The sequence below is a fragment of the Gymnodraco acuticeps genome, unplaced genomic scaffold (assembly GCF_902827175.1).
Source record: "Gymnodraco acuticeps unplaced genomic scaffold, fGymAcu1.1, whole genome shotgun sequence".
In the NCBI taxonomy this organism is placed as follows: Eukaryota; Metazoa; Chordata; class Actinopteri; order Perciformes; family Bathydraconidae; genus Gymnodraco; species Gymnodraco acuticeps.
This window is the reverse complement of record NW_022992271.1, coordinates 274,187-293,539: the sequence shown is the minus strand read 5'-3', so window position 1 is coordinate 293,539 and position 19,353 is coordinate 274,187. Positions and strand designations below refer to the sequence as shown.

At 40.0% G+C, this 19,353-nt stretch overlaps 3 protein-coding genes across 3 annotated transcripts in view; all 3 read left to right on the top strand.

The window, feature by feature from the left end:
- Nucleotides 1-1,311: 1,311 nt before the first annotated feature.
- On the top strand, nt 1,312-5,760 carry LOC117540547. Its single transcript, XM_034207293.1, has 4 exons — nt 1,312-1,605; nt 3,302-3,634; nt 4,421-5,384; nt 5,729-5,760. Exons 1-4 carry the CDS (start codon nt 1,603-1,605, stop codon nt 5,758-5,760), a joined length of 1,332 nt encoding a protein of 443 aa, XP_034063184.1. The 5' UTR covers nt 1,312-1,602.
- A 5,602-nt stretch (nt 5,761-11,362) lies between these two features.
- LOC117540550 (mucin-5AC-like) lies at nt 11,363-14,837 on the top strand. Its single transcript, XM_034207296.1, has 2 exons — nt 11,363-11,659; nt 12,445-14,837. Exons 1-2 carry the CDS (start codon nt 11,417-11,419, stop codon nt 14,755-14,757), a joined length of 2,556 nt encoding a protein of 851 aa, XP_034063187.1. The 5' UTR covers nt 11,363-11,416; the 3' UTR covers nt 14,758-14,837.
- Nucleotides 14,838-18,831: 3,994 nt separating this feature from the next.
- The window catches only part of LOC117540545 (tyrosine-protein kinase TXK-like), a 3,199-nt gene continuing 2,677 nt past the window's right edge, over nt 18,832-19,353 (top strand). The window contains exon 1 of the mRNA XM_034207291.1: nt 18,832-18,915. Within this exon, the coding sequence (XP_034063182.1) occupies nt 18,832-18,915 (84 nt within the window). The remainder of the gene's footprint in view (nt 18,916-19,353) is intronic.

The window sequence follows — 19,353 nt, the reverse complement described above, 5'->3', positions numbered from 1 at the left end:
GCTCAGCTCCCTTTTCGTCACAACGGTGCGGTAAAGCGACTGCAGTACCGCTCCCGCTGCTCCGATTCTCCGGCCCATCTCACGCTCCATTGTTCCCTCACTCGAGAACAAGACCCAGAGATACTTGAACTCCTTCACTTGGGGTAAGGACTCATTCCCTACTTGGAGTGGACAGTCCATCGGTTTCCTGCTGAGAACCATGGCCTCAGATTTGGAGGTGCTGATCCTCATCCCAGCCGCTTCACACTCGGTTGCGAACCGATCCAGTGAGTGCTGAAGGTCGCAGACCGATGAAGCCATTAGAACCACATCATCTGCAAAAAGCAGTGGTGCAATCCTTAGTCCACCGAACTGCAGACCCCCTCCCCCATGACTACGCCTCGAAATCCGATCCATGTAAGACCACCATTGTAATGTAAATGGGTTCTTACTAAGAAAGAACAATCCAATATTTAGATTTTGGGTATCCTTTTGTTGAACGGTCTGTTTAAAATGAATCGAAGCATCAGACTTTTGAAAAATAATAGCTTTTGAAATAGCTTTTGAAAATAACCCAATATTTCGATTAAGGTCAAAATATAATATTTGTAAATCTGACTCAGTGCCTCACCAGCCATGAACCTCACCGCACGTCACTGATATATATTCTTTTTTAATTTGCTTCGCTGCCGGCACGAATAGATTTGATGCAAAATATTTGCAGGCGAGTATTTTGCATTATTGCGTCATCCTGTCTATAAAGGTCTTTAAACTGAAGTTGTGTCCATCAAATAAAACACTGCTCATGTTGATTTGTAGTCTCTTTTTCTGGCAATGTACAAATATTCTGTAAAGGAAGTAAAGGACCGTTCAACGCACCGTCCTGTATAAATATCAAAGTCAACTTTAATGTACATTTTTCTGTGTGTTTGTACAGACAGAGAAATCGAAATAACGTTTCCAATAATCCCGAATACAAAATACAATAATATAAATATGTATACAAATATATATAAAATATGTATATCCTATATATATATATACATACAACCAACAGACACATTTGCACATATGCACACTTTAAGACAAAACACAACAATCAATATATACAAAATAACAGTCACTTCAATATAGTGCAAGATTGTCCATAGCAGTGTCAAAAAGTGTATGGTGCTGGAATTGAGTGTCTGAGTGTGTGGGGGGTTACAGTCCAGTGGGGGCAGGGGGAGAGGGGAGAGAGTTCAGCCTCCTGACAGCCTGGTGTAAAAAACTACCACTATGACAGGGGACATATCACTTACATGTCCCCTGTCCTCTTACCGCACATGTTTTATCAAAACAGTGAGGTGATAAGAGTGTCCCATGTTGGGGAGGGGGGAAGCCTTGTATGCTCCCTTGATGGTGGTATAAACAAGATCCAGAGTCTTGTTTTCTCTTGTTGGGAAGTCAACATGTTGATACATGTTTGGCATGAATGTGGAGTCATATTGAACAAAAACGCTTCCATGGAAAACCCCAGATGATACAGATATTTCTGTAGCCACACCTCCAGGGACATGTACCTTCCTTCAGACTCTCTGAGTTATTTCAGTTTCAGCAGATTTCATGAAGCTCTAATCCAAGATGGTAAGTGTTTCTTTTTAAAGCTTTATAAGGATTATTTCTGAATTTGTTCATCTCTGGATTATTTTCTCATTTAATGGATTACTTTTAAAATGTAGAAAATTGCAGATGAGAAATGTGAATCACAGTTTACCCAAAGTCTGAAATGATTTTCAGTTTGTACTCATAACACATTTCCTCTGAACTAAAGATAAATAAATATAATTTAAAATATGAAATTCTTAATCCTTAATTCAGGTTGAAATATGTTTTCTAATAAAATATTCAAAAATAATATTTGTTATAGTTCAGCTAAATCTAAATACTGTTATTGTAAGTAAAATAAAGTGAAAGTTAAATGAATTGTATTAAATGTCTATTTATGAAAATAATCGTAATATCTCAAATAAGTACAATTGTCAAAGAAAAACTAAAATCCAGAAAATGTTTTCCGTGATTTATGCGATTTTACAAAAGTAAAAATAACTAAATTAAATGATTATAGTTCTGCAAAATATAAACGCTGTAATTTTATCTCGAATACAAATTATATGAAAGTTACGGCAAGTTTAAGTGAATTTTGTTACATTTCTTGTCAATCTGAATACACGAAATAACTTGAATTATCAAGACGATGCTGCTCCCATGTTGATGCGAAATGGCTGATTCTGCAAACTTTTACTGAAAATACTTTAAGTGACTTTTGCTGACAATGCTTCTGTACTTCTTCTCAAGTAAAGTTCCTAAAACGGGACTTTTAGGGAGTATTTTATTTTATTACTGCTTCATGACGAATCTACAAGCAGTTTTTCTAACGGAAATCTATCCCAGATTCTTTGCTGGTATTCGTCCAGGAAATAAAGCCTGTTTATCTTTGGGTGTACAATAAAAGTGTAACTTGAATCATTCACCAGTGTGTAAAGCAGGGGGGTCAAACTCAATTTCATCGCGGGCCCCATCAGCATTATGGCTGCACTCAAAGGGCCGGTTGTAACTTTAGGAATATATAAAAATACATATATAAATATTTAACATATATAAAATAATGTATTATATTACATAATTGCCTCTGCATTGGATTATTATCAGATAGGGTGATAACTTCATAATAAACTACGTCTGAAAGCAGAAGTCTAGGGCAAATAATTGCAAGTCTCTTCAGTGAAAATGTCACTAAATGATTTAAAAAGAAAAACCAAACTCAAACAAACAAAAAAAAAAAGAAAAGAAGTGACATTTTGAAAAAAAGAAGTAAAAAAGAAAAGAAAAGTAACATTTAAAAATAAAAAGTCAAATTCTAAGAAAAGGCATATTTTGAAGAAAGAAAGTCTTATTTGAGATGCATTGTGGGACATGTAGTTTATGGGCAACGTTCTTCTGTAAATTATCATGTAACCGTATAATACACATATAATATTCTTTGCAAGCTCTTGTGGGGCCACAAAAAATGAACTCACGGGCCGGATTTGGCCCCCGGGCCTTGAGTTTGACACCCCTGGTGTAAAGGAATGAGTTGTAACCCAGCTCATGACTCCTAAAATAAGCTCAAAAGGTTGTTATCAGTCAAATCAGTAAATACCCCACTGGTGAATACGTCATCACTTCACCACTGTATAAGATAACATTATGATTCCTCTCCGAAAAGGTCTGGTTTGAACTGGTATCTCAAACTCTAATGTTTGATAATGCATTGTTCTTTCCCCTCCCACAAAATACACAGTATGTGACCCTCAAAAGATGGAGTCTGCTGCCCTTTGCCACCATCCTCCTGTCCATCCATCCCACACTAACTGAAGTGGTGACTTCAATGGCTGACTGTCGTGGGTTTCTTCTTCAGGAAAAAACACCAAATGTCCCCGACGTCTTGGAGAACGGGAGGATCATGGACCAGAACCGATATAAAGTCATTTGCCAGACCTTCGAGAACGAGCGTCGTTTCGTGACGCTCTACGACACCCGCAACAAGATACCAGTGTTTTCTGCTTTCAAGTACAGAGGGAAAGAGGAGAGGGAAGGAAAAGAGACAAGACCACCTTGGATGATCGAGCCAGAGGTTTGTTTTTCTTTCTCTGACTCAAACATTATTCAACTTTCGACTATTCAATGGCGTTTAACTCCATCCACCAGTTTTTACACTTCAAGAGAGAGACAGCGACCTCATCAGCAACTGACAGGTTGATTAAGAAAAGTGTTTATAGCGTGAGAGCAATAGATAATGGGAATATGACGTCATCAACAGCAAGTCAGCCATCTTTGGGGGATACCGTAACCCATTGACTCTCTCTCCATTATGGCGATGTCACTTTTTTAATGTAACTTCTTGAATGTGGGCACTGTTTGTGTCCTTGGCTGTAACTGCCACTCCTATGACCGATGAAAAAACAAAACAAAGAACCTTGGGTTTACATTTGATAGTTTTATAGCAAAATGGAAAACGATGGAGAGGTAGCACACATCAGCAGAGATGCCGTATGAGTGGGACCAATGTTATTTATTCACTTTAATTCAGTACAACAATGCTCCTCTGATTCTGAGGAGAGCTTCTGTCGGTAAGGGCAATTATATTTTGCCATTGCTTTATTCATATTAGGTGAACAACATCAAAAAGATGACCAGTGAAAGCTCATAGATATTAAGGGCTTCTGTCGTTGTTGGATGCTATCCTCCAAAGATGGCTGTGACGCCCCAGAATGCACGGCGGCTACCATTCCCTATGACTGGAATTCACATGATAAAATGTCTGATGTAATCGCTTCAGTTTGAGTTATCAAATAACTTTCTAGAAGTTTATTTTAACAGCAATATAAATACCACTGACTGAGCCTTCTGACTTTTGCAGCTCGAGCCGACCATCAACATGAGGATTGATAAAAACCAAAACCAAAACCAAAACCAGGCCAGTAACTCTGATTATTTCTCCATGGAAAAAATATATAATAGGGGCCATTTATTTCCAATGAGTTATGGATTTGATGCAAATGACAGAGACTCCACATTCACTTTGACAAACATTGTTCCACAAGTGAAGACTTTCAATGGTGGCAGCTGGGCAAAAATGGAAGACTGTGTCAAATGCTTCCTGAAAGAACAGTGCATCAACAGTAATAATGTCCTCGAAGGCTTTGTAGTGACCGGGGCAATGCCCGGCAACACCCAACTAAACAACAGGGTGAATATACCATCCCTTCTCTGGTCAGCATTCTGCTGTTACAATCACACAAAGAAGAAGTGGCTGGCGGCTGCACACTGGGGCAACAATGATCCAGGAGAACTTCATTCCAAAACCCTTGAGGCAAAGACTTTGGCCCAACTTCGTCTACAAGTCGGATTTGAGGTGTTTCCTAGAACAAAGTGTCCTCTTCATGAAAATGCTCTAAAAGAGGAAAAAGGTAGAAGAAGTAGAAGAAGTATTTCTGCTTTTTCTGCTTCTTCTTTTTGCCAATGTCCTCCCCAAACTTCAACCACATCTGCCCCTCCCACAACCACAACTAGCTTCCCCTCTTCCACCGTCTCTACATCCTTGAGTACCACTTTATCTACAACTACAGACAAAACAACAACAGTCCCTACAACCACAACAACCACAACCACCACAACAACAACAACAACTACAACTGCAAAGAAAAATAAAGATCATCCTGACGATAACAAGGGTGGTGAAGGAGGAGGTGGTGGAGGAGGAGGTGGTGGAGGAGGAGGTGCTATAGGTGCTTTAGGAGGTGCTATAGGTGCTTTAGGAGGTGCTTTAGGTGCTTTAGGAGGAAGTGGTTTAGGAAGAGGTGGAGGAGGTGGTGGAGGAAGAGGTGATCTGTATCCAACAGTTCCTGCTACGTCTCAAACTGCCACTACATCTGGCCATGTAGCTACCACAACAAGAACTCCTTTAACTGCTGCTTTCCCCAGTTTTGCCAATAAACCTACAACTACAGAAACACCAATTACCATCAAAACTTCCCAAACCAGAACTAACTCCACCAATCCAAAATCTACCCCAACTATTCCTGCAAGTTCCGAACGCAAAACTAACTTCACCACTACAACATCAACCCCAACTATTCCTGCAACTTCCAAACTCCAAACCAACACAACCAACCCAATGCCAACTATTCCTGCTAGTTCTGAACCCAAAACTAACTCCACCAACCAGACCTCAACGTCCTTCATTCCTGCAACCACTGAACCCCAAATAAATACAACCAACCAAACGCCAACTTTTACTGCTACTTCTGAACCCAAAACTAACTCCACCAATCCGACATCAACCCCAACTATTCCTGCAACTTCCGAACCCCAAAATAACTGGAGGAGGTGGTGGAATCCGAAATCAACCCCATACCCTCCTCCAACTTCCGAACCCCAAAATAACTGGAGGAGGTGGTGGAATCCGAAATCAACCCCATACCCTCCTCCAACTTCCGAACCCCAAAATAACTGGAGGAGGTGGTGGAATCCGAAATCAACCCCATACCCTCCTCCAACTTCCGAACCCCAAAATAACTGGAGGAGGTGGTGGAATCCGAAATCAACGCCATACCCTCCTCCAACTTCCGACCCCCAAAATAACTGGAGGAGGTGGTGGAATCCGAAATCAACGCCATACCCTCCTCCAACTTCCGAACCCAAAACTAACTCCACCAACCAGACCTCAACGGCCTTCATTCCTGCAACCATTGAACCCCAAATCAATACAACCAACCCAACACCAACTTTTCCTGCTACTTCTGAACCCAAAACTAACTCCACCAAACCAAAATCAACACCATAAACTCCTGCAACTTCCAAACCCCAGACTAACTCCACCACCACAACATCAACCCCAACTATTCCTGAAACTACTGAACCCCAAACCAAACCAACCCAACCCCAACTATTCCTGCAACTTCCAAACCCCAAAATAACTCAACCAACCGGATACCAACACCCTTTATTCCTGAAAATACTGAACCACAAATGAATACAACCAACCCAACGCCAACTTTTCCTGCTACTTCTGAACCCAAAACTAACTCCACAAATCTGACATCAATCCCAACTATTCCTGCCACTTCCAAACCCCAAACCAACACACCCATCCGGACACCAAGGTTCAAGGTTCTTTATTGTCAAACTAACATAGCTACAGAGTAATTATGTCATTGAAAATCTTAGGTCACAGGCTTCTCCAACAATGCAACACAATAATACAGATAAGCAGACCATATTAAAACAATATTAAAGTATATTATATTAAAAGTAATACAAAAAAGAAAAATAATTTTTTTTTAAAAGAAGTGGAATAGTGCAATACGAGTCTATATACAAGTTATTGGAATGATATATTAGATAATAGATAAATAATTACTAAGTAGCAGATGAATGTTATGAAACGGCCTTCATTCCTGAAACTTCCGAATCTGAAAATAACTCCACCAATCCAACATCAACACCATTCACTCCTCCAACTTAACAGTCATTGGAGCTGCTGTGATGCAAGTCAAATGTCGGACTTGATCTGACCATTAAAGTATTATCGTATCGTATCGTAATGAAATTGTAGGTATCTAGGTAGTTTGGGTTGCCTTAACCCGACGATTGTTTATTTAAATAGATGCCACATGTTGAAATCACATTAAATATGTATTTGAAAATCTAACCATCTGATATATTGTCATTAGATGTGTGGAGTCTATTTTTATATAACATTACAAGAGTGATTCATATTATTACATTATATGCTTATTGTGCTCATGCGATGTTGCTATGACTTTGGAATACATAGACTCAATCACCAGTCCCAGGTTCTGATGGGTTGGATACGAAACGAAGGGAATAGTCATAGAAGAAAGTTTTAGCTTGCATAGAAATGCAGCAAAAGCCAGGTGCAGACCCTGTAGAGACAAAGAGTTATTGAAAACAGGAGATCGCCCTGGCCTTGAACAGTGTGTGAGCTCCTCGCCTACGCATAACTGGGAATCAGTATAATGGAGGATTCCACTATCTATTGTAAAAGCTTCAGCAAAACAAATTACGTAGGATAGCACTAGAGTAGGGAGGGACCATCACAGGCTGGCCGAATGCTGATTGGAGGTCGTGTTGCCAAGAGACTTTGTCTAAGTCTGTGCACCAACCAGGGAGGCCAAAGTCTAAACCACGGTCCTCCCCATCTAGTCTCAACCAATCATAAATGTACGGGCTGAGCCCTGAATAATAAAATGTAATGCACCCACGAGGTTCGAGGCTTTTTTCTGGAAATAGAGTTACAGATTACAGCTCTGTGATTTCTATGACCCGACGGAGTCCTTGGCCAAGTGAATATATCTTTTAATCTCTTTTAATAAAGAGTTGAACTTAGAAGTTATTTGTCTTTCCTGGAATAAAAGAACACAACAGATGTAATGTTTGAAATAATTGTAACCTGACAATAATCAATTGACAAATAAATACATCATGTACAAATCAGCTTGTTTTTCCAGATGCGTCTCAGAGGGATTTAAAATCTCCACTTCAGACATCTAGTGGAAAAATAAAAGTGTTTTTGATTTATTTGGACTATTTAATTTCGCTAATCATAGCTTTAAAGAAAAGGTGTGCTTTGCATATATCAAGAGGGAGATTGAGAATGTCTAATTATTTTTACAAAAAATACAGGCCCTTGTGAAAAGCGGAAATAAACAGTTGAAGGAAACTGCTTAAAAATATGAAGTAATGGGTGTTTTGAAAATGTTTTCAAATTTGTGTTAATGCTCATTACATTACATGTTACTTGTTAGACGCTTTCATCGAAAGCGACTTACATACTCAATACTGGGGGCAATCCCCACAGGAGCAATTTGGGGTGAAGTGTCTCAGGGACACAACGACATGCTGACTGCAGTGGGGTTTGAACCAACACTCTATCCACTGCGCCTCCTCATTGGGTGTTATAAATTATTTTCCTGATTCTAATCATTTGATGTATGATTATTTATTTACAGACAATACATTCTATACATTCTGGTACCTTTCTGGTAAGGTAGGTGCTCTGATCTGAAATGATAGATGTTCATTGAGCTACTGCAATTGGGTGAGAGTGTTTTAGCATCATATATGACCAGCTTAACCATCAAGTAATCCCAGCTAAAGTTCTACTCAAGATCATACCAGTCTGACCAGCTAATGGTGACCAGCTAGCTAGAACACTGTGACCACCAGCTAAACCAGCCATCCCGACCAGCTAATGGTAACCAGCTCGACCACTGTGACCAAACCAGCTATCCGGACCAGCTAAAGTGTCCAAAGCCCCTCTAAACCAGCAAACTAATCCAGCCTAATATTGACTGGCTGGCCAGCCTGACCAGCCTTGTTGGTCTAAGCTGTTTTTTTCAGCAGGGATATGACAATAAAACCTTGAACCTTGAACTTAAAGCAACCAGCTTTCATTTCCTTGTAGGCCTATGTGCTCAAAGCTCATGAATTTCATCATATCACTTACATATTAATTACATTATGCAATATAACAATCAATATAATGCATTATATATTATTATATGATATTACAATTCATACAAACTTGGAATTATAATACACTATGATCTTTGCAATACATACTCACTTAGAGACCTGCCTCAAACATTGACATTTATCTTGAAAAGCTACATTTAGGGCCAAAACAATGCCAAAAATATTCCGTTAAGGAAGTAAAGGACCATTCATAGCACCGTTCTGAATAAATATGGCGTCATACTGAACAAAAACACATCCAGGGAAAGTCCCCGATGATGGAGATTAGTATAATATTTCTGTAGCCACACCTCCAGGGACATGTACCTTCCTTCAGACTATTTGAGTTATTTCAGTTCCGGCAGATTTCATGAAGCTCTGATCCAAGATGGTAAGTTTTTCTTGGAAAACTTTTTAAGGATTATTTCAGAATTTTGCTAATCTTTGGATCATTTTCTCATTTAATAGATTACTTTAGTCAGAAATGGGCATCACACTTGACCCAAAGTCCAATATGACGTTTAAAATGTATTTTTTAATATAATGTTATGTTTATACTAACATAACACATTTCCTCTGAACTAAAATTAAATCAATAAAATGTAAAAAATTAAAATGGTTTAGGTTAAAAAATATGTTTTGTAATAAAATATTTATCAGCATAAACCAAACACTGTATTTGTATGTAAAATAAAGTGAAAGTTAAATGAATTGTATTAAATGTTTTATTTAAAAGGTTTTATTTAAATAATCTGAATATCTAAAATAAATTGAATTATCAAAAAAAAAAATCCAGAAAAAAACCAATGTTTTTCAAGATTTATGCGATTTTACAAAAGTAAAAATAAATGAATAAAACGATTATAGTTCAGCAAAAATAGAAATGCTGTAATTTTAACTCAAAATAGTTTTTTGTAAATCTGAATACGCAAAATAACTGGAACGATGCTGCTCCCATGTTAATTCATAAATACTACAAAAGTATAACAGATATCATATCAGTAGGCTATCTGATATGGGTAATTCTGCATACTTTTGTAAACTTTCCTTAAGTAAAGTTCCTAAAATAGGACATTTAGGGAGTATTTTATTTTATTATACCTTAAAATTACTGCTTTATGATGATGTGAAATGTGAAAAAATAACACTTAAAATATATTTGTTTAATTAACCAGCAAATCTACAAGCATCTTTTCAAAGGAAGCTTTTCGAGAATTAATCCTGGTGTTCCTCCAGGAAATAAAGCCTGATTTTCTTCATGTGTATGCAAGTGTAACGTGGGAAAGCACCACATCACTGGCAATCATTAATCAGACAAGTGTAAAGGAATGACTTTTGAATGTGTTTTTGGTTGTTTGCCTGAAATAAGGTCTGTGGTTAACACAAGCTCAAGAGCTTTTTATTCTAAGACATAAAATGCGTCAGCAAATACCCCACTGGGGAATTAAAAAATGAAGGTTGCTAACAAGTGTCTAAAGGAGACAACTGAACGCCATCACGCCCAACATTAGCCACCTTTACCTTTACCTTAGCGGTGGTGAAGTCATGTGACCGTGCTGTAGTTCCTTTATAGCCCAACATTAGCCACCTTTAGCTTAGCGGTGGTGAAGTCATGTGACCGTGCTGTAGTTCCTTTATAGCCCAACATTAGACACCTTTAGCTTAGCGGTGGTGACGTGAAGTCATGTGACCGTGCTGTAGTTCCTTTATAGCCCAACATTAGCCACCTTTAGCTTAGCAGTGGTGACGTGAAGTCATGTGACCGTGCTGTAGTTCCTTTATAGCCCAACATTAGCCACCTTTAGCTTAGCGGTGGTGACGTGAAGTCATGTGACCGTGCTGTAGTTCCTTTATATTCCCAACATTAGACACCTTTAGCTTAGCGGTGGTGACGTGAAGTCATGTGACCGTGCTGTAGTTCCTTTATAGCCCAACATTAGCCGCCTTTAGCTTAGCGGTGGTGACGTGAAGTCATGTGACCGTGCTGTAGTTCCTTTATAGCCCAACATTAGCCACATTTAGCTTAGCGGTGTAAGTATGATAAACGTTTGTTTGACACAGAGATTATTTTCTGATATAATCCAAATAACAAAATTAAATCTCATTGCTTTTTTGTCGAGGGAGCTTTTGCGATGCTAACTTCCGGGTCGGCCTACAAAAATACGTCATTGCTGCCCAACTCGATAAGATAACATTATGATTCCTCTCCGAAAAGGTCTGGTTTGAACTGGTATCTCAAACTCTAATGTTTGATAATGCATTGTTCTTTCCCCTCCCAAAAAATACACAGTATGTGACCCTCAAAAGATGGAGTGTCCTGCCCTTTGCCATCATCCTCCTGTCCATCCATCCCACACTAACTGAAGTGGTGACTTCAATGGCTGACTGTCGTGGGTTTCTTCTTGAGGAAAAAACACCAAATGTCCCCGACGTCTTGGAGAACGGGAGGATCATGGACCAGAACCGATATGAAGTAATTTGCCAAACCTTCGAGAACAAGAGTCGGTTTGTGACGCTCTATGACACCAGCAACAGGATACCAGTGTTTTCTGCTTTCAAGTACAGAGGGACAGATGGAACAAAGAGTAATAGATCACGTGATTGGAAGATGGAGCCACAGGTTTGTTTTCTTTCTCTGACTCAAACATTATTCAACTTTCGACTATTCAATGGCGTTAAACTCCGTCCACCAGTTTTTACACTTTAAGAGAGGGACAGCGACCTCATCAGCAACTGACAGGTTGATTAAGAAAAGTGTTTATAGCGTGAGAGCAATAGATAATGGGAATATGACGTCATCAACAGCAAGTCAGCCATCTTTGGGGGATACCGTAACCCATTGACTCTCTCTCCATTATGGCGATGTCACTTTTTGAATGTAACTTCTTGAATGTGGGCACTGTTTGTGTCCTTGGCTGTAACTGCCACTCCTATAACTAATGAAAAAACAAAACAAAGAACCTTGGGTTTACATTTGATAGTTTTATAGCAAAATGGAAAACGATGGAGAGGTAGCACACATCAGCAGAGATGCCGTATGAGTGGGACCAATGTTATTTATTCACTTTAATTCAGTACAACAATGCTCCTCTGATTCTGAGGAGAGCTTCTGTCGGTAAGGGCAATTATATTTTGCCATTGCTTTATTCATATTAGGTGAACAACATCAAAAAGATGACCAGTGAAAGCTCATAGATATTAAGGGCTTCTGTCGTTGTTGGATGCTATCCTCCAAAGATGGCTGTGACGCCCCAGAATGCACGGCGGCTACCATTCCCTATGACTGGAATTCACATGATAAAATGTCTGATGTAATCGCTTCAGTTTGAGTTATCAAATAACTTTCTGGAAGTTTATTTTAACAGCAAAATAAATACCACTGACTGAGCCTTCTGAATTTTGCAGCTCGAGTGGAAGGCAAACCCCATCAACATGAGGAACGATGCAAACCAAAACCAAAACCAAAAACAGGCCAGAAACTCTGATTATTCCTCCAAACTCCAAAATAAGTATAATAGGGGCCATTTATTTCCAAACAGTTATGGATTTGATAAAGAAGACAGAAACTCCACATTCACTTTGACAAACATTGTTCCACAAGTGAAGACTTTCAATGGTGGCAGCTGGAAAAGAATGGAAGAATGTGTCAAATGCATCCTGAACAAATACTGCATCAACAATAATAATCTCCTCGTAGGCTTTGTAGTGACCGGGGCAAAGCCTGGCAACAACATGCAACTAAACAACAGGGTCAATATACCATCCCTTCTCTGGTCAGCATTCTGCTGTTACAATCACGGAATGGAGAAGTATGTGGCGGCTGCATACTGGGGCGATAATGTTCATGAAGAACTTAAATTAAAAAAAACACTTGAGCAAAAGACTTTGGCCGAACTTCATGAACATCTGGGATTTGAGGTGTTTCCTGGAACACAGTGTCCTCTTGATAAACATGCCCTACAAGAGGAACAAAGTACAAGAAGGAGAAGAGGTATTTCTGCTTCTTCTTCTTTTTGCCAATGTCCTCCCCAAACTTCAACCACATCTGCCCCTCCCACTACCACACCTAGCTTTCCCTCTTCCAGCGTCTCTACCACCTTGAGCACCACTTTATCTACAACTACAGACAAAACAACAACAGTCCCTACAACCACAATAACAACCACCACCACAACAAAGACAACAACAACAACAACTACAAAGAAAAAGAAAGATAATCCTGATGATAACAAGGGTGGTGAAGGAGGAGATGGTGGAGGAGGAGGTGCTTTAGGAGATGCTTTCGGTGCTTTAGGAGGTGTTTTAGGTGCTTTAGGAGGAGCTTTAGGAGGTGTTTTAGGAGGTGTTTTAGGTGCTTTAGGAGGAGCTTTAGGAGGTGTTTTAGGTGCTTTAGGAGGAGCTTTAGGAGGTGGAGGAGGAGGTGGTAATTTGCATACAACAGTTCCTGCTACGTCTCAAAATGCCACTACATCTGGCCATGTAGCTACCACAACAAGAATTCCTTTAACTACTGTTTTCCCCAGTTTTGCCACTAAACCAACAACTACAGAAACACCAACCGGAACAACTTCCCAAATCACAACTAACTCCACCACTACAACATCTACCCAAACTATTCCTGCAACTTCCAAACCCCAAACTAATTCCACCACTACAACATCAACCCCAACTATTCCTGCAACTTCCAAACCCCAAACTAATTCCACCACTACGACATCAACCGCAACTATTCCTGCAACTTCCAAACCCCAAACTAATTCCACCACTACGACATCAACCGCAACTATTCCTGCAACTTCCAAACCCCAAACTAATTCCACCACTACAACATCAACCCCAACTATTCCTGCAACTTCCAAACCCCAAACTAATTCCACCACTACGACATCAACCCAAACTATTCCTGCTACTTCCAAACCCCAAACTAATTCCACCACTACAACATCAACCCCAACTATTCCTGCAACTTCCAAACCCCAAACTAATTCCACCACTACGACATCAACCGCAACTATTCCTGCAACTACTGAACCCCAATATAACTCCACCATTATGACATCAACACCAACTATTCCTGCAAGTTCCGAACCCAAAACTAACTCCACCAACCAGACCTCAACGGCCTTCATTCCTGCAACCACTGAATCCCAAACCAACCCAACCAACCCTACCCCAACTATTCCTGCTACTTCCGAACCCCAATCTAATTCCACCACTACAACATCAACACGAACTATTCCTGCAAGTTCCGAACCCAAAACTAACTCCAGCAACCCAACCCCAACTATTCCTGCTACTTCCGAACCCCAAAAGAACTCAACCAACCAGACCTCAACAGCTTTCACTCCTGAAACTACTGAACCCCAAACCAATACAACCAACCCTACGCCAACTTTTCCTGCTACTTCTGAACCCAAAACTAACTCCACCACTACAACATCAACGCCATTCACTCCTACAACTTCCAAACCCCAAACCAACACACCCAACCGGACACCAATGGCCTTCATTCCTGAAACTTTCGAATCCGAAAATAACTCTACCAATCCAACATCAACACCATTCACTCCTCCAACTTCCAAACCCCAAACAAACTCCACCAATCCAACACCAACCCCTACCATTCGTGACATTTCCGAACTCCAAACCAAGTCATCAGCTACTTCTTTAACCTCTTGTCTGATATGTTTGTATATTTTTTGTTTACTGTTTGGCTAATACCCGATTTGCAGCTAGGCTAGTACAATCCTACTGGACGATACCAATGGCAAGTGCCATTGAGCTTTAAAATATCCATTTCTGACACCTAGTGGAAAAATAAAATCAATCCGAATCCGAATTGTTTTTGATTTATTTGGTCAATTCAATTTCGCTAATCATAGATTTAAAGAAAAGGTGTGCTTTGCATAGATTAAGAGGGAGATTGAGAATGTCTAATTATTTAGTCATTTTAGTCAAATCAATGGCACAAAACTGCATGAAATAGAAATATTATTCAGATCCCCGCTACCAAGGCACTTTATGTGGATCAACCGGCCCATCACACTCTACAGGACGTCTTAGTAATGAAATATTTTTAACTTGAGACTGCTTTATTTCCTGATGTTACCTTTAATCAGAGGCAAGAAGCTAAAGACTACAACTCCCATGATCCAACGCTACCTCACCCCACTGTAATCTCTGTCCATGTTAATGTTTGATTGAGAGCCCCCTAGTGGCAGAAAATGGCAAATCTTACGTTTAAATGCATAAAAATCAAAGAGTTATGTTCATTAAGAACTACTTTTATCTGTATTGAGGACAAAAATCAAGTTAGTATTGTAAAGGAATTGTGATGGTCATTTGAAGGGGAATACTGTGTGTGTGTGTGTGTGTGTGTGTGTGTGTGTGTGTGTGCGTGTGACACTGTGTGTGTGTGTGCAGCAGTATCGGATGTAAAGTGTTGTTTGTGCGTGTGCAGCCGTGCATAAACAGCTAAGCTAATGTGGAAATTGAGGCGAGACGTCAAGGATCTCACACACACACACACACACACACACACACACACACACACACACACACACACACACACACCCACACACACACACACACACACACACTTACTGCTGTCAGAAGTTAACACTCAGCCGTCGCTCTTTCACTACCATCTTGAAAATATATTGACAGTTTGGCTGCGGGAGGAGACGTCAGTGAGTCCTACATGACTGTATCTGAGGTAAGTCGACATTCTGTTATTTATATTAATCTATATGTTATTTTATTTTATTTATTTCTATGAAAAGGTCGGAAAAACGATGTTTACATGTTGACAGTTAGCAAAGTTTTACAGTGAAACATTTTATCTCAACACTTCAACTTTATGGTAGATTTCTAATTAATTCCCTGTAAATTGTACGTGATAAATAACATTTAAACCTCATCTTTAACATTTCTACTAAATGTATTCTCAAAATGTCAAGATTATTCCCGTGGATGGATGGATTACAAATCAAGAATAAATGTGAATTTTATTCTTGACTTTTAATCCATCCATCCACGCTCCATTGTTCCCTCACTCGAGAACAAGACCCCGAGATACTTGAACTCCTTCACTTGGGGTAAGGCCTCATTCCCTACTTGGAGTGGACAGTCCATCGGTTTCCTGCTGAGAACCATGGCCTCAGATTTGGAGGTGCTGATCCTCATCAAACGTCTCTTTTACTCAATATCTCTACTTTATTCTCCTAAATTTTACTTTTTGATTCAAGCTAGTTATTGACATTTTAACTTTATTGAAACACAAACAAACAGCTGCATTTTAAAAATGTTTAAAATAATAAAAAATACATTTGCAGGGAAGAACGAGATCGCGGATACAAGCGGCCGAGATGGGTTTTCTCTGCAGGGTGGCTGGTGTCTCCCTTAGGGATAAGGTGAGAAGTTCGGTCATCAGGGAGGGACTCGGAGTTGAGCCGCTCCTCCTTCGCGTCGAAAGGAGCCAGTTGAGGTGGTTCGGGCACCTAGTTAGGATGCCACCTGGGCGCCTCCCTAGGGAGGTGTTCCAGGCACGTCCAGCTGGGAAGAGACCAAGGGGTAGACCTAGGACCAGGTGGAGGGATTATATCTCTTCGCTGGCCTGGGAGCGCCCCCAGTCAGAGCTGGTTGATGTCGCCAGGGAAAAGAAAGTTTGGGGCTCTCTGCTGGAACTGCTACCCCCGCGACCCGACCACGGATAAGCGGGAGAAGATGGATGGATGGACATTTGCAGGGATTCAAGAGTCCTCTCCTGCTGATGTTCAGGTGTATATCAGTATGTAGTGTCTCTACTTTAAAGAGTCCTCTCCTGCTGATGTTCAGGTGTATATCAGTATGTAGTGTCTCTACTTTAAAGAGTCCTCTCCTGCTGATGTTCAGGTGTATATCAGTATGTAGTGTCTCTACTTTAAAGAGTGCTCTCCTGCTGATGTTCAGGTGTATATCAGTATGTAGTGTCTCTACTTTAAAGAGTCCTCTCCTGCTGATGTTCAGGTGTATATCAGTATGTAGAGTGTCTACTTTAAAGAGTCCTCTCCTGCTGATGTTCAGGTGTATATCAGTATGTAGTGTCTCTACTTTAAAGAGTCCTCTCCTGCTGATGTTCAGGTGTATATCAGTATGTAGAGTCTCTACTTTAAAGAGTCCTCTCCTGCTGATGTTCAGGTGTATATCAGTATGTAGTGTCTCTACTTTAAAGAGTCCTCTCCTGCTGATGTTCAGCTTCATATCAGTATGTAGTGTCTTTACTTTAAAGAGTCCTCTCCTGCTGATGTTCAGATGTATATCAGTATGTAGTGTCTCTACTTTAAAGAGTCCTCTCCTGCTGATGTTCAGGTGTATATCAGTATGTAGAGTCTCTACTTTAAAGAGTCCTCTCCTGCTGATGTTCAGGTGTATATCAGTATGTAGTGTCTCTACTTTAAAGAGTCCTCTCCTGCTGATGTTCAGCTTCATATCAGTATGTAGTGTCTTTACTTTAAAGAGTCCTCTCCTGCTGATGTTCAGATGTATATCAGTATGTAGTGTCTCTACTTTAAAGAGTCCTCTCCTGCTGATGTTCAGGTGTATATCAGTATGTAGAGTCTCTACTTTAAAGAGTCCTCTCCTGCTGATGTTCAGATGTATATCAGTATGTAGTGTCTCTACTTTAAAGAGTCCTCTCCTGCTGATGTTCAGATGTATATCAGTATGTAGTGTCTCTACTTTAAAGAGTCCTCTCCTGCTGATGTTCAGATGTATATCAGTATGTAGTGTCTCTACTTTAAAGAGTCCTCTCCTGCTGATGTTCAGATGTATATCAGTATGTAGTGTCTCTACTTTAAAGAGTCCTCTCCTGCTGATGTTCAGGTGTATATCAGTATGTAGAGTCTCTACTTTAAAGAGTCCTCTCCTGCTGATGTTCAGGTGTATATCAGTATGTAGAGTCTCTACTTTAAAGAGTCCTCTCCTGCTGATGTTCAGGTGTATATCAGTATGTAGTGTCTCTACTTTAAAGAGTCCTCTCCTGCTGATGTTCAGGTGTATATCAGTATGTAGAGTCTCTACTTTAAAGAGTCCTCTCCTGCTGATGTTCAGGTGTATATCAGTATGTAGTGTCTCTACTTTAAAGAGTCCTCTCCTGCTGATGTTCAGGTGTATATCAGTATGTAGTGACTCTACTTTAAAGAGTCCTCTCCTGCTGATGTTCAGGTGTATATCAGTATGTAGTGTCTCTACTTTAAAGAGTCCTCTCCTGCTGATGTTCAGGTGTATATCAGTATGTAGTGTCTCTACTTTAAAGAGTCCTCTCCTGCTGATGTTCAGGTGTATATCAGTATGTAGTGTCTCTACTTTAAAGAGTGCTCTCCTGCTGATGTTCAGGTGTATATCAGTATGTAGTGTCTCTACTTTAAAGAGTGCTCTCCTGCTGATGTTCAGCTTCATATCAGTATGTAGTGTCTCTACTTTAAAGAGTCCTCTCCTGCTGATGTTCAGGTGTATATCATTATGTAGTGTCTCTACTTTAAAGAGTCCTCTCCTGCTGATGTTCAGGTGTATATCATTATGTAGTGTCTCTACTTTAAAGAGTCCTCTCTGCTGATGTTCAGGTGTATATCAGTATGTAGTGTCTCTGCTTTAAAGAGTCCTCTCCTGCTGATGTTCAGGTGTATATCAGTATGTAGTGTCGCAGGATTTAACAGTGTGTGTGTGTGTGTGTGTGTGTGTGTGTGTGTGTGTGTGTATGTGGTGTGTGTGTGTGTGTGTGTGTGTCCTGTGTGTGTGTGCGATTTCCCCGGGATGGAGCCCTACGACCTGAATCTGGAGAAAGGAGGCGAGTACGTCGTCCTGGAGAAATGTGACGTGAACTGGTTCAGATTACGGGTGGATTTAACATCTGCCACCAAGGGGGCGCGGTATCACAATTATGAAAAAATACGTCCATTGCAGTTAGATGTTGTTATTTTGAATGTGGAAAAAGCAGCTTCTATGTTAGCTTGGCCTACCCATGATCAACGAATCTCCATTCAGCGTCTTTGAGTTCAAGAAAAGCGCTATACATATAATTTATTATTATTCAGAGAACAGTTAAAACAGGTTTTGCTTGTCGTCTTGGGAAAACATGTCAATTTACGCTTTTTCTTTTAATTATGCAGTTATTTTGTCTTCATTTTCAATTAAATCACAGAAAATTATGGTAATTTCACACAAATGACAGCATTTGACTGAATATCTAAAAAGTGTATGGTAAAAACGTCATTGTAGGTTTATAAATGAATACATGTTGAAGACAAAGAAAGCAGCGATATATATTATATATTA